The 14,943-nt window shown below is 30.4% G+C and overlaps 1 protein-coding gene across 1 annotated transcript; it reads left to right on the top strand.

The window, feature by feature from the left end:
• The first annotated feature begins 4,490 nt into the window (after positions 1-4,490).
• On the top strand, positions 4,491-6,042 carry LOC100812573 (zinc finger protein 1). Its single transcript, XM_003542085.5, has one exon. The coding sequence runs from the start codon at positions 4,931-4,933 to the stop codon at positions 5,711-5,713; it is 783 nt and encodes a 260-aa protein (XP_003542133.1). The 5' UTR covers positions 4,491-4,930; the 3' UTR covers positions 5,714-6,042.
• Positions 6,043-14,943: the final 8,901 nt, after the last annotated feature.

The following is a 14,943-nucleotide window of genomic DNA, read 5'->3' as shown; positions in this document are numbered from 1 at the left end:
ATATATTATTAGTGAATGACATTGCATTTAGAAAGCACGTAAGTAATAATTAATTTAAAAGTCCTCATATGTATTTGTGATTCCGTACGTAGTTTAGATATATAATGAGATATAATGATAGTGCAACTGAATAAGGAAAATTTGCAAAGTAAGAACTGTCCAAAAACAATATTTTGAGTGATCAATTCAATAGCAATCTAATAAACGAAATACATTTTTTTTTCTGATTTGAATACTTGACTGTATACACATTCCAGTGAAACCCAACGTTTTTTTCTTCTTACAACAAGCTAGCTATATAGTTAAATAGGAGAGAGGAATCAAATCCTACAATTTAAGAAATTAAAATACATATCAAAATCTTAAACGAAGCCCATGCACATACAAGCTTATTAGACATAAGCTTCGGAAAAAAGAACTCTCCTATATATATAATTAATTTCTGAGTCTTACAATTCCTAAAGGCTGATTTCATGACCCATGGAGAGAAATATATAAATATTGTATGACTTCAAAGACATCGATCACAAATTGTTGCAATTTGGAAGCTAGCTAAGTCATCACTTCCTAAGTATCATTAGTTAAAAGAGGAATTGCTTTTGCAACTAAGCATATATGAAGAAAATAAAAGATAAAGGGGAATAGACAAAACAAGACGTTTAAATGTACATGAAATACACTTTTTCAATATTAGAATTGCAATTCATACCAAAAAAAACTGTAAATATATCGTGGAGGTAAAACTAAAAAAAGATTACAATTCCAATCTTTAAAAATGAAATGACAATTTCCTCCGTCGCGAACTAACAATCTCGTCGCTCGTGAGTTTAAGCTGTCAAGATACGTGAATGATTAATTGTATTACGTTTCTAACACACTTCCTCATGCAAAAGCTCTTTCTGAAGTATATGGACAATACATAATTAAGTTGATCTATCTTGTGATGAATGTCAACTATTTATTAAAAGAATTTGGGCAACCAGGATTGACTATAAACCATGAGGTTATGTTAATAATTATCCCAAAAAATTAAGCTGTTTGGCGTCAGAAACATATATGTGCGTGCTTTTCTATTATATATCTAACACTCTAAAATAAAAGTGATATGAAACTAATTAAAGAATCAAGAATCAAGATACAATCGTGGCTTAATGTGCGCTGGGAATTGGGTGGAGAACTTTTATTTGATACGTGGCAATCAGTTGGCCTGGCACATATATGTACAAGATTTGAATTAGGTGACTGTAGCATATATAAAAGTTTGAAAAAACTGAAGTCTTCACCCACCAACTTGTCTGGTTAATTGGATGTTGTCAGTATCCTTATGTTCAGGAGCAACACTCATAAAGTTTGACTTATTAGATATCATTGCGTGAGTTTGACCTATTAGCAGTATACAGTAGTGTTTTACATCCTTTCATGTGAAGCATTACGTCAGAAGAAGAGAAATTACAAAGCTAAAGTCATTCGTAACTCTTAAGTCTGTTTAAAGATAAAAGCTTTGCATATTGATCATGTCTCAATTCCCATATGAAAAACACAAAATGTTAGCGTAATGATGTAAAATCTTATTGTGTTCACATGATTGAGTAAAACGATTTATTTAATAAGAGAATTCGTATTTGATTTTTATCTTGTCTAAAAAAATTTTGAACTAATAACAATTATACACTGCTAATGAGATTAGTCTCTGACCCAGTCAATTAAAAAACAATCAGAGTCTCTAACCTAGGATCATACAAAAAAATTCCCTTACGAAAACTACTATAATCTGATAGACACTAAAGGTATCTTTATGTTTATGATATTAAATAAGATTGAAATCTACTAGTATGCATTTTGGCCTCCTCTAATTCATTGAACATGTAAAGTACCTTTGAGTACTACGCGCGCAATTTATTCTACTATCCTAGAAGATTGTGTATGTAGTGGGTTGTCCATTATGTTTTTGTATTTCTAACTGCGTGATACCCTTAATGCTTTCCTGTTTGAGGCAGACGCAAAAGATGCCCTTTTCTTGTCACTATCCTTTTTTGTCAAGGATTTGATCCCAAGCCAACATGAACACATTCTGCTAAGGATAAGCAATATCTCACAAGTTATTACTTATCCATCAAATGTCAAAGAATTCCTTGATAGGTATCACAGCCCGTGTAGTTAATATTCAATGCCAACCCCAGTGGCCTCAGTCGCTTGTGTCCAAAACTTTGTATTGGTTGTTGTGACAATAAAATGAGGTTGCGAGTGAAAGAGGTCCAACCCCTAGGGAAAGGGAAAGGTTTAAAGAAAGAAAAGGGGCGGGGGGGACCTTATATTTTGCTCTTAGTATTATTAGATGATTAATATGTAGCACTTTGAGATATTGACTATTAATTGCCGGATTTATGCCTAGACTAAAGAAGCAAAAAGTGTCACAATAATAATTATGGAAACTCACCTAACATTTTCCAAAGCATATCCAACTCTGTCACCTAATCTAGCTAACACAGTCTTTATGAACAAATAACAATTCCACTTGAAAGAGAAACAATAATTCAACTTCATAAAGAGAAGGGGGAAGGGGAGGAGAGGAGAGGGAATGTCCAAGGGTGTTTTGGAAATTATATTTATGTATGGAATCATGCTACAAGTGATGTGGGACAGAAGAAGCATAATGGTGATATAATAAACAACATGAGTGATAGATGGAGCCCTTTAAGAAGAAAGTTGGAATTGGCTCTCTAGATGGGATTTATTTATTTATTTTATATGCTTTTCTAGTTTATGAAAAGACATCAAACTGCCTTCTGAAATTCCTAAAATAGGCTTCAATTTTGTGTACGTCAAGCTAGGAAAAAACACTATATATCATATTAAGAGAAATAACTTTTGGGGAAGGAAAATTAAAACTAAGGGAAAAGAAAGGACCTGTAGTCGTAACTCAACTATGACAAGGTAGAGTTTTGCGCGCTCCTAATTATACTAGTGAACTTCCCTTCGTCTATGATATCATATCAACAATGAGATATCAGAACTAGGACTGAAGCACTGTAATATGGGACTCTACAAACTTCAAATCCCCGAAATTTCAATAGGAACTTATATCATGATTAAGCGCGAGTCTGAAAAGGTTGCGAGAAATATCAAAAGTGTCTTAATGTAGTTGGTGATATTGCTTAGTGCATGCGTACCCTAGCTTTTAGCAACAACGTCTATAAATCTCGGTTTGAGGGTGTTAATATCGTCTTGTGGGAAATCCTGAGTCATCTATTTAATTCGACATTTGAGGTACATGCATTAGGTTGGAAAATAAAGTCTTAAGTCTTAATAGATGTTTAAAGGATTTTAAGATTATCAAAATAGACTTCGAAAAATAAGTCACAATAAATTGATTCTCCAATGATAATTTTGGTTATTGATCAATGGCAACTTATTTAGATCGACCATCAAACATGTGCATTCTCTTATATTGTGGGTGTTTAGTTTAACTAATGATCTCAAGAAGGAATAAAAAAATTATGATCTCAAGTTTGTGTTTTAAGTTTGTATTTGAGTTAAATACTAAAAAAAAATTATCATTCATAATAATCTCCACTCGTATATGATTATCATTAAAAAAAGAAAGATATATATACCTTTGGTCTAAAAAAAGATATCATATTTAGTGATGGTTTGGATACCAATTAGACATTAAACCACATACAGTTAGTCACATTAAAGTAACATTTATATTATTTTAATGTAAAAAATTATTATCAAGTATTCTTTTTAGGATCAAATTCATGTTTCAAAAATCTTTTGATCATTAAAATGAGGGTTTGTTTTATAAATAAAACAAATATGATGTATAAAGCTCACAAAGCTAGATATCGGTATGCAGCATTAAATAAAGTTCGACACCATGCACCTATTTTCTGGGAATAGCAAAGAACAGATGTATTGTGAAACATTGTATTTGGCTTTTTATGGAAGTATTTTTTTGTTGAATCCTCATGACTATCAGTTAAATAGTTAATTGGAATAATTTGCAATATTTTTAAGCAATTAATCAATTAACCAAGCTGCCATTGTTGGTTAGTAGTGTCTTTTATATTTGTCATTTAAGCATGCAAACTCGTACTGTAATTGTCTATTTTATTACCTCTAGGTAAATATATGCAAGTCGATAATAACTTTTTAGAAAGGAAGATAATTTATATTGCCTTTTTATTTATTTTTTATATTTCTTTTATAAGAAATTAATCTCCAGACTCTCCACAAAGGACCTATATACCTACTTACAAGAATTGGGCAATATAATTTTTATACAATTATTGAAGTGGTGTAAACTGTAAAATTATACATTAAAAATGATATATATGAAAAAAAAATCAAATTCTTAAACAATAATTTTTGGTACAACGTACGTGGACAATTCAATTTCCGATCATGAGTTAAACAAATTATTAAACAGGACAAAGATAGAATAGTTTCTGTATAGATACAGCAAATCCACCAACTGGATTAAGAAATTTAGACCAGCACACTTTTCGTAAGTTCTACAATAATTCTGAATTTCAAAAGCAAGCCACTGATCTTACCTTGGATTTTTTTACCATGTCATAAACTATGGACATGAATAAACCGAAAAAGGCAGACCCAAAGACAAGTGGGAAGACAAACAAAAGTTAGAAAAAAACAGCCAATGAGATATGCGGAAGCAAAAGTTGTACATGGGTGTTCCTCATAAGTTCCAATCAAACGACACGACTCTTTCTCTCTGAGCACAAACAGATGTCTTGCTTTTTAGGTCTTGCTATATTAAGACATTGTAACTGTAAAATAGTGATGCCTACTAGCTACTTCCATATACATAACACACAGCATTTATTGTACTTACATCACTTATAAATTTCATCTTTCTTCTTGTTAAACCAAAATTTGAAGGAAACCCTTGAAAACTTCTTCCTAAATGGACCTTATATGGCCAGAGTCACGTCCATCTGAAAATCTGAAGATCCCATTTTTAGAGACTCCACCTCCATGCTCAAAGCCGCCAGTACCTTCCATGGATACCCAGAAGGAGAAGAAGGAGGACAATGAACACCCCCATGAGTCTGCTTCAGACCTTGTACTGGATCTAAGTCTCCCTAGTAAACATTCAGGTGGTGATGGTGAGTCAAAGCCAGAACTCAACCTCATCAACTGTATCGATACAAATTTGTCCATGAACTCCTCAGAATCAAGTCATGGACATGGTGATGAATTGGAGCCCCGGATATTCTCATGCAACTACTGTCAAAGGAAGTTTTATAGCTCGCAGGCACTTGGGGGACACCAGAATGCGCATAAGCGTGAAAGAACATTGGTCAAAAGAGGACACAAAGCTGGTGCTGCAGTTTCCATAGATTTTGCACGGAGGTACTCCAGCATGGCTTCTTTGCCTTTGCATGGTTCCTATAACAGGTCATCACTCGGAATTCAGGCGCATTCTATGATCAGCAAACCCTCTTATCAATCACCCTTTTTTGGTTTGTCCCGTTCTCATGCTCAGAAGCGGCCTATGTTCTCACAACCGCCAATTGGGACAGAAAGTGAATCTTCTTTGACTGGTGGCATCCCAGTCCCACGGTTAGGGAATTTTTCTCCGAGGCTGGTGCCAGAGGGACTCGGAGGTTACTGGTTGGATAGTGTTAACCATTTGAAGACTAAACAAGAGGAGTTGCACAAGCTTGACTTGTCCCTCAAACTCTAAGTGCAACCCTTCTTCGTGTTAAATCATATCCCATATTAATTGTCTTTAATTTGTCTTTTGACCAAAAGCTTTTTATATTTTTTTTCTCTGTTTTCTTTGTGTTCATGTATCACTAGTATCAGCAGCTGTAAATGCATTTTAGCCACATACCAGAGTTCGTGTCTTGATATTATTTGCCTTGATTTGTATTAAATGGATTCTTCTGGGCTTATTTCTCGAACTTCAAATTTGTTTATGTGTAATATTAGAATAGCCAATTAAAGCTCTCGTGGCATAAAGCTAAAGCTCATAGACGTCGCAGGGTAGGAAAGTTAGGTAAACAACTTCGAAACTAAATAATGCAGCCAAACTTTCTCAATTAACTGCGGAGCCAATCAATATTCTTCACTGATTTTAGCCGTTTAAAATTGGATGGATTTCACAAATATCCATTCAAGGGTCTGCATGTGTCAGCTTGGCTCAAAAACACAAGCAAGGTTCTAAATATATTAATATGTGGAGTTGATTTCACTTGGCTAATTAATGATGTTTTAAGTATATCTTGGTCAAGATTCTACTTCATTATTATTGTGTTAGCGCTATCCTACAAGCTTTTGGATACTGTAGGCGTCGTCTTATACTCCCATGCCAGAAATGAGATGTCCATCACTCTGTACGTGTCTTTGGGTTATTGAAGTTTCCTTTCTCAGTCTCATTAAGGAAAAAGATAAAGGTATGCAATGAGGTTGTCGCTCAGTGATGGTAGTTATATTTGACAGTGCACTTAATTGTCAACCTGGGACTGTTGGGATTAAGGTATATCTGTCTCACATTATGGGTGACAAAGGTCCACACACCATGTAGAAACTTGGGTGCTAGTGACTGACGCTGTTATTAATTCTTATGCAAGATTGGTCCCCCAAATGCACATAAATTTAATGGTTGTGATTGTCTAAGTGACTCCTACTTTGACCCACCTGCAGTTGGAGAAATGGACCTTCTCTATTGGGATCAAAGAAGTAGGTGAGGCAAAGGCATGTGAAAGTAAGCCGCACAATGACACTAAGCTCTGCTTTCACATCATTTCAAAAGAAAAATATTAAATATATATAAGCTTGAATTTTGATCGATCCCCTTGATTTCTTACCTACAAGATATGTTAGGGAGGGGTGGGGGGTCCACAAATTTGTAGGTCCATATCTGGCTGATGTTTACAACCTAATCTCGTATTAATCATGAATGGAATATGTTTTGTGATGGGCTTAAGTAACTGAAAATGTAGTGATCATTATAACAGTTAATTAATCATAGTAATCTCAAACTAACTGACGGGATATATATATATATATATATATATATATATATATATATATATATATATATATATATATAAAATATGCTGAAGCGACAGTGGGAATATCTGTGATGTTTGCAGATATGGATTCTGGTATCTTGTTGCCAATGTGGCATAGCACCTTGGTTGGGCTGTCTATTTTGCTTGTGGTGGCATGCCTCAGTCTTCACCGCACCATTTTTTCATTAAAATATTAAGAACCTTTACTTTTGCCTCTCCACCAAGAAAGAAACACTTTAAATATGCACCAATACAAAGGGTTTACATGGACCACGTGGAGCTATCATTTTTCAACGATTAGGTTAAGTTTTGAAGCAAAAACTGCTTCTTTCATAAGATTTTATATGATAATCAAGCTCGAGATACTCGGTCGTATTCAATGAATGTAGGCTAAGAAATTTGATTTGACATCAACATCTCAGTTAGGCTGATTAGACTTTTCTTTTTTGTTTTTATTCTTTCTTCCCTTTCCTACGTACGGCTGTAGCCTGTACGTATGCCGTCTATCGCGATAGTACTATATCAGGTCATGCAGATTAAATATTATTTATTTAGTATATTTCCCTTTTGGTAAATAAACTAAAGTTATATTCACTTTATTGGGTAATTTTAATTGGGGCTTTTATCTGTAGATAATATAATTAAAGGTGGATGATGAAAATTTGGAAGAGGCTAGCTAGGAATAGATTTTGCGATAATTAATCTCACTTAAAAGGTCTTGCTAGCCTTTATTATAAACATATTTCTAAGTTAGCTAGAAGAGGTGACTTTAGTTCTACAAGTAAATAAAAGAGTGATGGAAAGATTTATATTAAATATTAGTATAAACTACTAAAATAAAACTCTATTTCTTCCCAAACCAAGAACAAGAATCATGTATTAATTCCAAGACACTGACAATGTCTTATGCATGAAAACTACTAATATTAATTAAAGAGCCCAAAATAACTTCACATCTTTATTTTATAAACATTAGTTTCCATTCTCAACAATTCTTTCATTAATTAAATTTTTTAAATCTCCACTAAAATATATATGTTAAGCATGTACTTGGATGATTTTTTTTAGTACATAAGAAAAGAGAAAGCTAACACCCAAAATACACCGCAGCTACCATCAACCAAAAGAGATGGAAGAATGTCTGGAGCGGAAGAAGTCCAGCAAACCCACTCTACTCTAAACTCTGAAAAACACCTTTCTTAATTAGCTAGCCAGAAACTCAGCAGAAAAATTACCTTCCTTGATGCTTATATTATTTGTTTCACCTATTGGATTATGATTTGAAAAGACTATTTTAACATAATTTTTTTTATGAATTATAAAAATTATATAAAAATATTATGATTTATCAGATTTTTTTATAAAATTTTTATGATAGTTTTCATTTTAATGAATTTATATTATAAGAATTTAAAAAATTTAAAAGGACTTTATAAATTTATAAAATTTGAAAGCATTATATGAATATCTAAAAATACATTCAAAATAATAAGAGTCGGTAAAAAAAATGATGAGATTTTGATTAAAAAAGAAGAAGTAAAATTAATACAATTTTTTAATCTTTTAATAGTTACATTATTTCTAACTTTAAGTTCTCTTATATTAATCCTTTTAACAATAGCATCTTCTCATTCTTATTTTTGGATTTGAACAATAGATTTAAAATTATACATTAATTTTTTATTTTTTTGAATTATTACAATTATTTCATGATAAACCCTATGACATGTTTAAATGTGATGTAATAATAAGTCTATACTAGAAGACAATGACAAGGGTTACTGAGTTATGGAAAGCACAGAATTAAGGGCACAAAAGTATTGCTTTGAGCATGTGATAAGTATAGTTAATATAAAGAAAACATGATTAGCATTGACACATAAGATAAACATTAATTTAATTTAAAAAAAAAACAAAAAAGTGTAAGGGGAATAAGTATATTTGACCTTTTCTGGCTTCAAAAGAATAGGAGACATATATATGATACACATTTCTTGAAGAATATTATTTTTTGACAATTGTTTGATGTCTCTTTCAATTGAATATATTTCATTTTTGTGTTGGGCATTGAAGAGAGAAGATGGTATGTATGATAAGAGAAAATAAAATTTGATAATCAATATAAAAAGAAAGAAAAAAATTGAGTAAAATTTGATAAAAATATTTTATAGATATTTTATACTAGAAAGTCAGATCAAATACACCTTAAAAAATAATCCATCTAAATTTGTATGATTTTTAACAACAAATTTTTCTTTTAAGTTATAAAAAATTTTAATTGAATACAACCAAATTTTGTTGTACTCCTTAAAAAATTCTAAAAATCTTAATTAAATATCACAAAATTTATTTATATTATTTAAAAATCCTAATTGAATATCATAATACTTTTTTATTAAATTTTTTATAAAATATTTTGAAATCTTAATCCAATACACCTGATTTGAAAACTGAATTAGTTTTTATTTTAACAAATAGGTTCGAACTGGCTTAACCTAAGAAGGTTGGAAACAGGAACAATCAAAGCCATTATGACCATGGTCTGAGAATTAATTCTACTGTTAATTAATCATCTCTTTCTTTCTCATTGCTCTACCTAACTATTTTCCAGGCTTTCAACTGTATCAATTTTTCTTACAAGTGCACCCGCTTATGTTGTGCTCTTGAATTACCATCTAGATTTTTAAACAGAGAAATGTTAGTCACTTCTACTTCCAAGGGAACAATAATGAGGTAACTCTTCAGTCCCTAAGAAATGCACAGACAAAGAAACAGACTTGGAATGTTTTTTATTCTATGCCACTTTCTGAAGTTTAGGAACCAGAGGAAAAATCAGTTCGGTTTACCAACTGGTTTTAATAATTTGGTTTTTTCGGTGAAATTCGGTTTGGTTTAATTAAATCAATTTTTTTGAGCACCACTATCTAGTTTGGTGCGCGCGACACGTGAAAGGAAAATGACAGTTCAAGAACATGCAAGTAATCTCTATAAGGCTCCCTCAAAAAATAAAAAATAAAAAAAGTAATCTCTATAAGGAGTATTATGGCTCCCCACTTATAAATTATAAATTATGCGTTGAGGAAAACAAATTATTAAGTTTTTTGAGATGCATGTACGTAGTCTTGTTTTTAGTAGAAATATGATACGTGTCCTCTAATTTTAATTATATTGTCGTTTTTAAAAAATTTATAATTAAATTATAATAAGTAATTAGTTAAACATATATTTATTCATTATAACTAATTACATGCTCAATCTTGAGTCTTCGACATTTTTGAAAAACAAATTTGATCATCAACTATGACGATTTTCTATCAATTTAATCTTTGACATTGTGGAAGTCCTTAATTTGAAAAATTATCAGTTTTAATATGCATTACAGCATTAATCTCTTCAATTCCTTAACGTCAAAAAATAAACTGATTTATGGTTGTCAAATTTAGATATTGACCGATTTAGTAATGTTAGAAACTAAATTACTAATAATGATATTTTCAGGAACCGAATTAATTGCCAATTATTAAGGTCATAAACTAAATTTCAATTTTTTTTAATATCAGCCAGTGATCAGATCGGTTAAACAATAATACTAAATCAGTGTTTAATTTAAAAAAAAATCATATTCATGATTTAATGTAACTTAGTTAACAACACACTTAAGGGTAAAAAATTTGTGATTAAATTCCAAATGAATGATTATGTTAATAAAAAAAATCATTCACATATTATATTTCATTAAAATTAACGCTAATAAAAATATTTTTTTCTGTCTTATTATTATATATTAGGTAATCAAATTCACATACTCGCTTAAACTTATATTTTTTATAACTTGCTACACAACAAATTTTGGGTAGTATTCTTTTTTTTGTATTCCTCTTTTCTTTTGTCACATTACTTATGAATATCCTACGCCCACAATTTTTTTTTTTTTTATGAATTTCACTTCTTTCTGTCACCCAAAATTGTATAGAACTCAGATAATTAAAAAAAAAAACCAAAATTGTATAGTGTGATTCTTTTTCCTTATACGTTTGTATTATTTTAAAGTTATAGATATCTCTGTTGTTAGTGGTCACCACTCATTACAAACGGAGAAAAAAAACGAACATCTGCTGTTCATCTGAATGTACGTCTGACATCATAATCATAAAAGTGAACAACCATACATGATTTTCCAAACAGGGAAAAAAATTACTTTCCATCACATACGGAAAGTCATTCCCTATTTTGGTATAAAATATTAATTTCCATCAACAAATTTTTCTTCTTTTTATCCATTCAAACAATACAAATTTTTATTTTATTTTTATCTTTTCTATTTTTCCCTCTCTCATTTCATCTTTTTTCTGTTTTAATTCTAATCAAATATTTTTTTCAACGTAATTTTTTTCATTGTTTAGACATGTTTTTGCTTAAGAGGTTTTCACCATTCCCTACAATGTTCAAATTGATGAGATATAGACTAATCAAATTCTTCTTTTTGGAGTAAAACAAAATACCTTAAACCCAAATTAAAAATTTGGGAACAGTAAATCCAAAATGATAAGATGTAGAGAGATGGTGGTTCAAACCATAAGAGAAAAAATTGAAGGAAGTACAATACTAAAATTTACTGTCTCTAAGGTAGATGTAGTAGATCTTAGGATGCTTATTGGTTCAACCCAACTTTTCTATATTGTTACATTTGTATATGTAAACACAAAAATTAATCTGGGTTAGAACTAAGTTAGAAGACCAATGAAATTATGAAAACAAAGAGAGAGAAAGTTAACGAAAGAGATTAAAGTTGAAGTAGCTACCATGCTTAATCTAACCATAGTAAAAACATATAAAAATGCTTAAAAAATTAGTGTACTCACGTCAAACAAAATGTTTTAAAAAATAAATAATAAATAAAAACAAAAGGCTCGTAAAAATACATATGTATTGAAAAACCAATCCCTTGGTTTAAACATGTATGATTGCATCTACATCAACACAATAAAGTAATGTTAGAAACCACAAAGTTCATTAGATAAAAATAGAAATGGATGAAGAAAAAAAATGTAACAATAGTATGTTTTGGAAATCTTTTATGAGAGGGAAAATGGATTAAAAATTGGAGTTGTGCAAGATAAAGTGTGAGATGAAAAACTATATATATATTTTTATGAAAGAAAGGGAAAATAATTAAATTAAAAGTGAGAAAAAATTATAAAAAAAATACTGTCGTATTTCATAGGGAGAAGGTGATATGCACTAATGTGAAAATTAAAAAAAAAAACTTTTCTTTATCTATTGCTATTGTTATAGATTATATATCTCTCTTCCTAACCTTGTTCATACATACGAGGTATCACAATCTCATTGAGAATATTGAAAATCCAACCATGCTATTTCCTTTCTACCGTCCCCATCTATTTTATTGACTGTTTTCTTATCTACTGTACTTTGGGTGCTGGTATACGAAGTGAATTATTAAATATTTGAACTTTCTAGAATGTGAATGTTATTATACGTGTTTTATAATATATTAAAATTTTAAAATATAAATGATTAACAAATCATTGATAACTTATTTTTTTTGTTACAAAAAAAATACTATGTTAATGTTTGTTTTGGCATCGCGTCTTGCAGATCCATGTTCCTTTAAATGTGTATTATAGTAGCTTCTGGATCGTTTCAGTGAATTTGACGTGATTTTTGTGTTGAACATGAGTATGGGACATTGTTTCAAACATGCATTATATGAGATGACAGTGGAAGAAAATTTCCTGGGTCAAACTAAAGTTAACTTGAGTACTCTTTTAATTGGATTAGCTTGGTTTTTAAATTTTGATTAAATAAAAAAGAAATTTAATCACCTTAGTTTTATTTTTTTTGTATTCGTATGTTGTACATATACTGTATGCATACGCTGCTTATGCAGATGTATTTGTACACGCATCAATCAATGAGTTTCCTTCAAAAAAGAGAAAGAGAGTTTGGGTCGGGTTTGTTATCTCTATAATGCTGTACATATTCTGTTCACTCGTATTAAGCAGCCCAAAGGCTGAGTGGACTGGGCAGCGCCATGTTTCCCATTTTTTCTTCTTTATGGAGAACTTTTACATGTTTGACTCCAGTGTAGTGTAGAAACCCTTTTTGAAAACATTCCTTTTCAAATTTATAATCCAAGTCTCAATTTTTTTATTATACTAATCAATATTCATTTTTAGGAAAATTAATTTTTATAAATTATTTTGATTTTTTTATCAAATTATATAACTTTTCGCATTAAATGCTTTATTTTGAATTTATATTTTTATTCTGTTAAAAATTTATTCTTAAATTTATTTAATTTTAACTTGAATGGAAATTTTAAATCAAGTATAAGTTGAATTTTAATATGAATATAATCTTATCATTTTTTACAAACGTTTATTTTCTAAATTATTTTTAAAATTTCTTTTAAGAAATTGATTTAAAAAAATAGTTCATTAATCCGGTTATATTCTGTCATACATAGTCTGAAATCTAAATGTCCTTGTCAGGTTAATCTCTTTCGCCGTTTACATGTTTAGTTCCTGTTTAGAAGATAGAACAACTTTTTGACTAGCAATAATGCATGCAGCGAAGAAACGCTCCCAATTTTTACTTTAAAAAATATGATTATTAAAATAAAATTAATAAAAAAATATATTTGAGTACTTTCTTACGTTTTTTTTTCTTTTTTAATTATATTGTTCATATAATATAGTTTTATAACATTTTACAATATTATTTTTATTTCTTTTTGTCACATTATTTATTTTATTATATGTTTTTATTTATATATATATTAATTGTTATACAAAAATTAAATTACGGGTATCGTTTTTCGTGTTTTGTTTTCCTAACTTTGAAGATCTGTTGTGACAACGTACAGTCGCCGACTCAATTAATTACTTATACTGTAGTAGTGCTTCTGAAAGAAAAAAAATTCAAAGAACGATCACAATGATTGAGAAAATACATCGGCGTATAAACTTTTGGGCCAAAAGGTCGTCAGCAATCACCATCAAACAAATCAACTTCTAGGCTCTAGCTTCCGAGCGAGCAGGGAAGAAATTGGGTTAGTGGTTCCAAAATAATAGAAATATCTAATATAGTTAATGTTTTCCTTTTTATTGGAGTCTAACTAGTTACTCTATCAGGGAATGAAACATCTTCTGATGGAGTTGTGAACTACAAGGAAAATTTGATTGTCTTTTAAACTTGCAGAAACTTCATGTGGCACCTTATTCAATTTTTTCACCCACAGCGTTTTTGTTGCATATGTAATGGGCACGTTGCTGCATGCAGCAATATAAACTATGACGTTTATTAATACTAGGAGGTCGATTTTTAACTTCAAAACTTGTTCTTTTGATTAATAATGTTATGAATACCCAATTTGAGTAACGTTGGTGCTAGCTTATGTAAAATTTTGCAAGATCATGTGAATCTGCATCCAATTATGTAAGAATAAAATGACCATTAGACTAACCAGACCTACATTAGAATCAACTCTAAATTCCCCGACAATGTTTTACAGTTTACCCGAAAATCATAAACAATTAGAGAAACTTTCCATATTTTCTCTCTGCTATTCATTTATTATTCTGTTTTTCACATATTTTTCTATTCTTCATTGTATTGATATATTTTTTTTTTAAATAGTCGCCATTGTGTTGAACATTAATTCAGATGCCTAATTCACATCATGGCCTTGGGTTTGGATATTTGAGTTAAAATGTCAAGCTCATGTGACAGAGGTTGCAAATAGCTAGCCGATGCCAGTTAAGCAAAGAAATTTGCAAATTTTGTTCCCCATGATCGTGAACTCACCTCAAGAAACTACTGTATTACAACATATACTTAACATTTGTTGGAACACGCTGATGTGATTTTCCCA

Source organism: Glycine max, chromosome 13 (genome assembly GCF_000004515.6).
Source record: "Glycine max cultivar Williams 82 chromosome 13, Glycine_max_v4.0, whole genome shotgun sequence".
NCBI classification, from domain to species: Eukaryota; Viridiplantae; Streptophyta; class Magnoliopsida; order Fabales; family Fabaceae; genus Glycine; species Glycine max.
The sequence above is the reverse complement of the archived record's forward strand: the minus strand, read 5'-3'. Positions and strand labels throughout refer to the sequence as shown.

Bases quoted from the DNA above. Each gene is read 5' to 3' on its own strand.
- LOC100812573 (XM_003542085.5), top strand. From the start codon at position 4,931: ATGGACCTTATATGGCCAGAGTCACGTCCATCTGAAAATCTGAAGATC.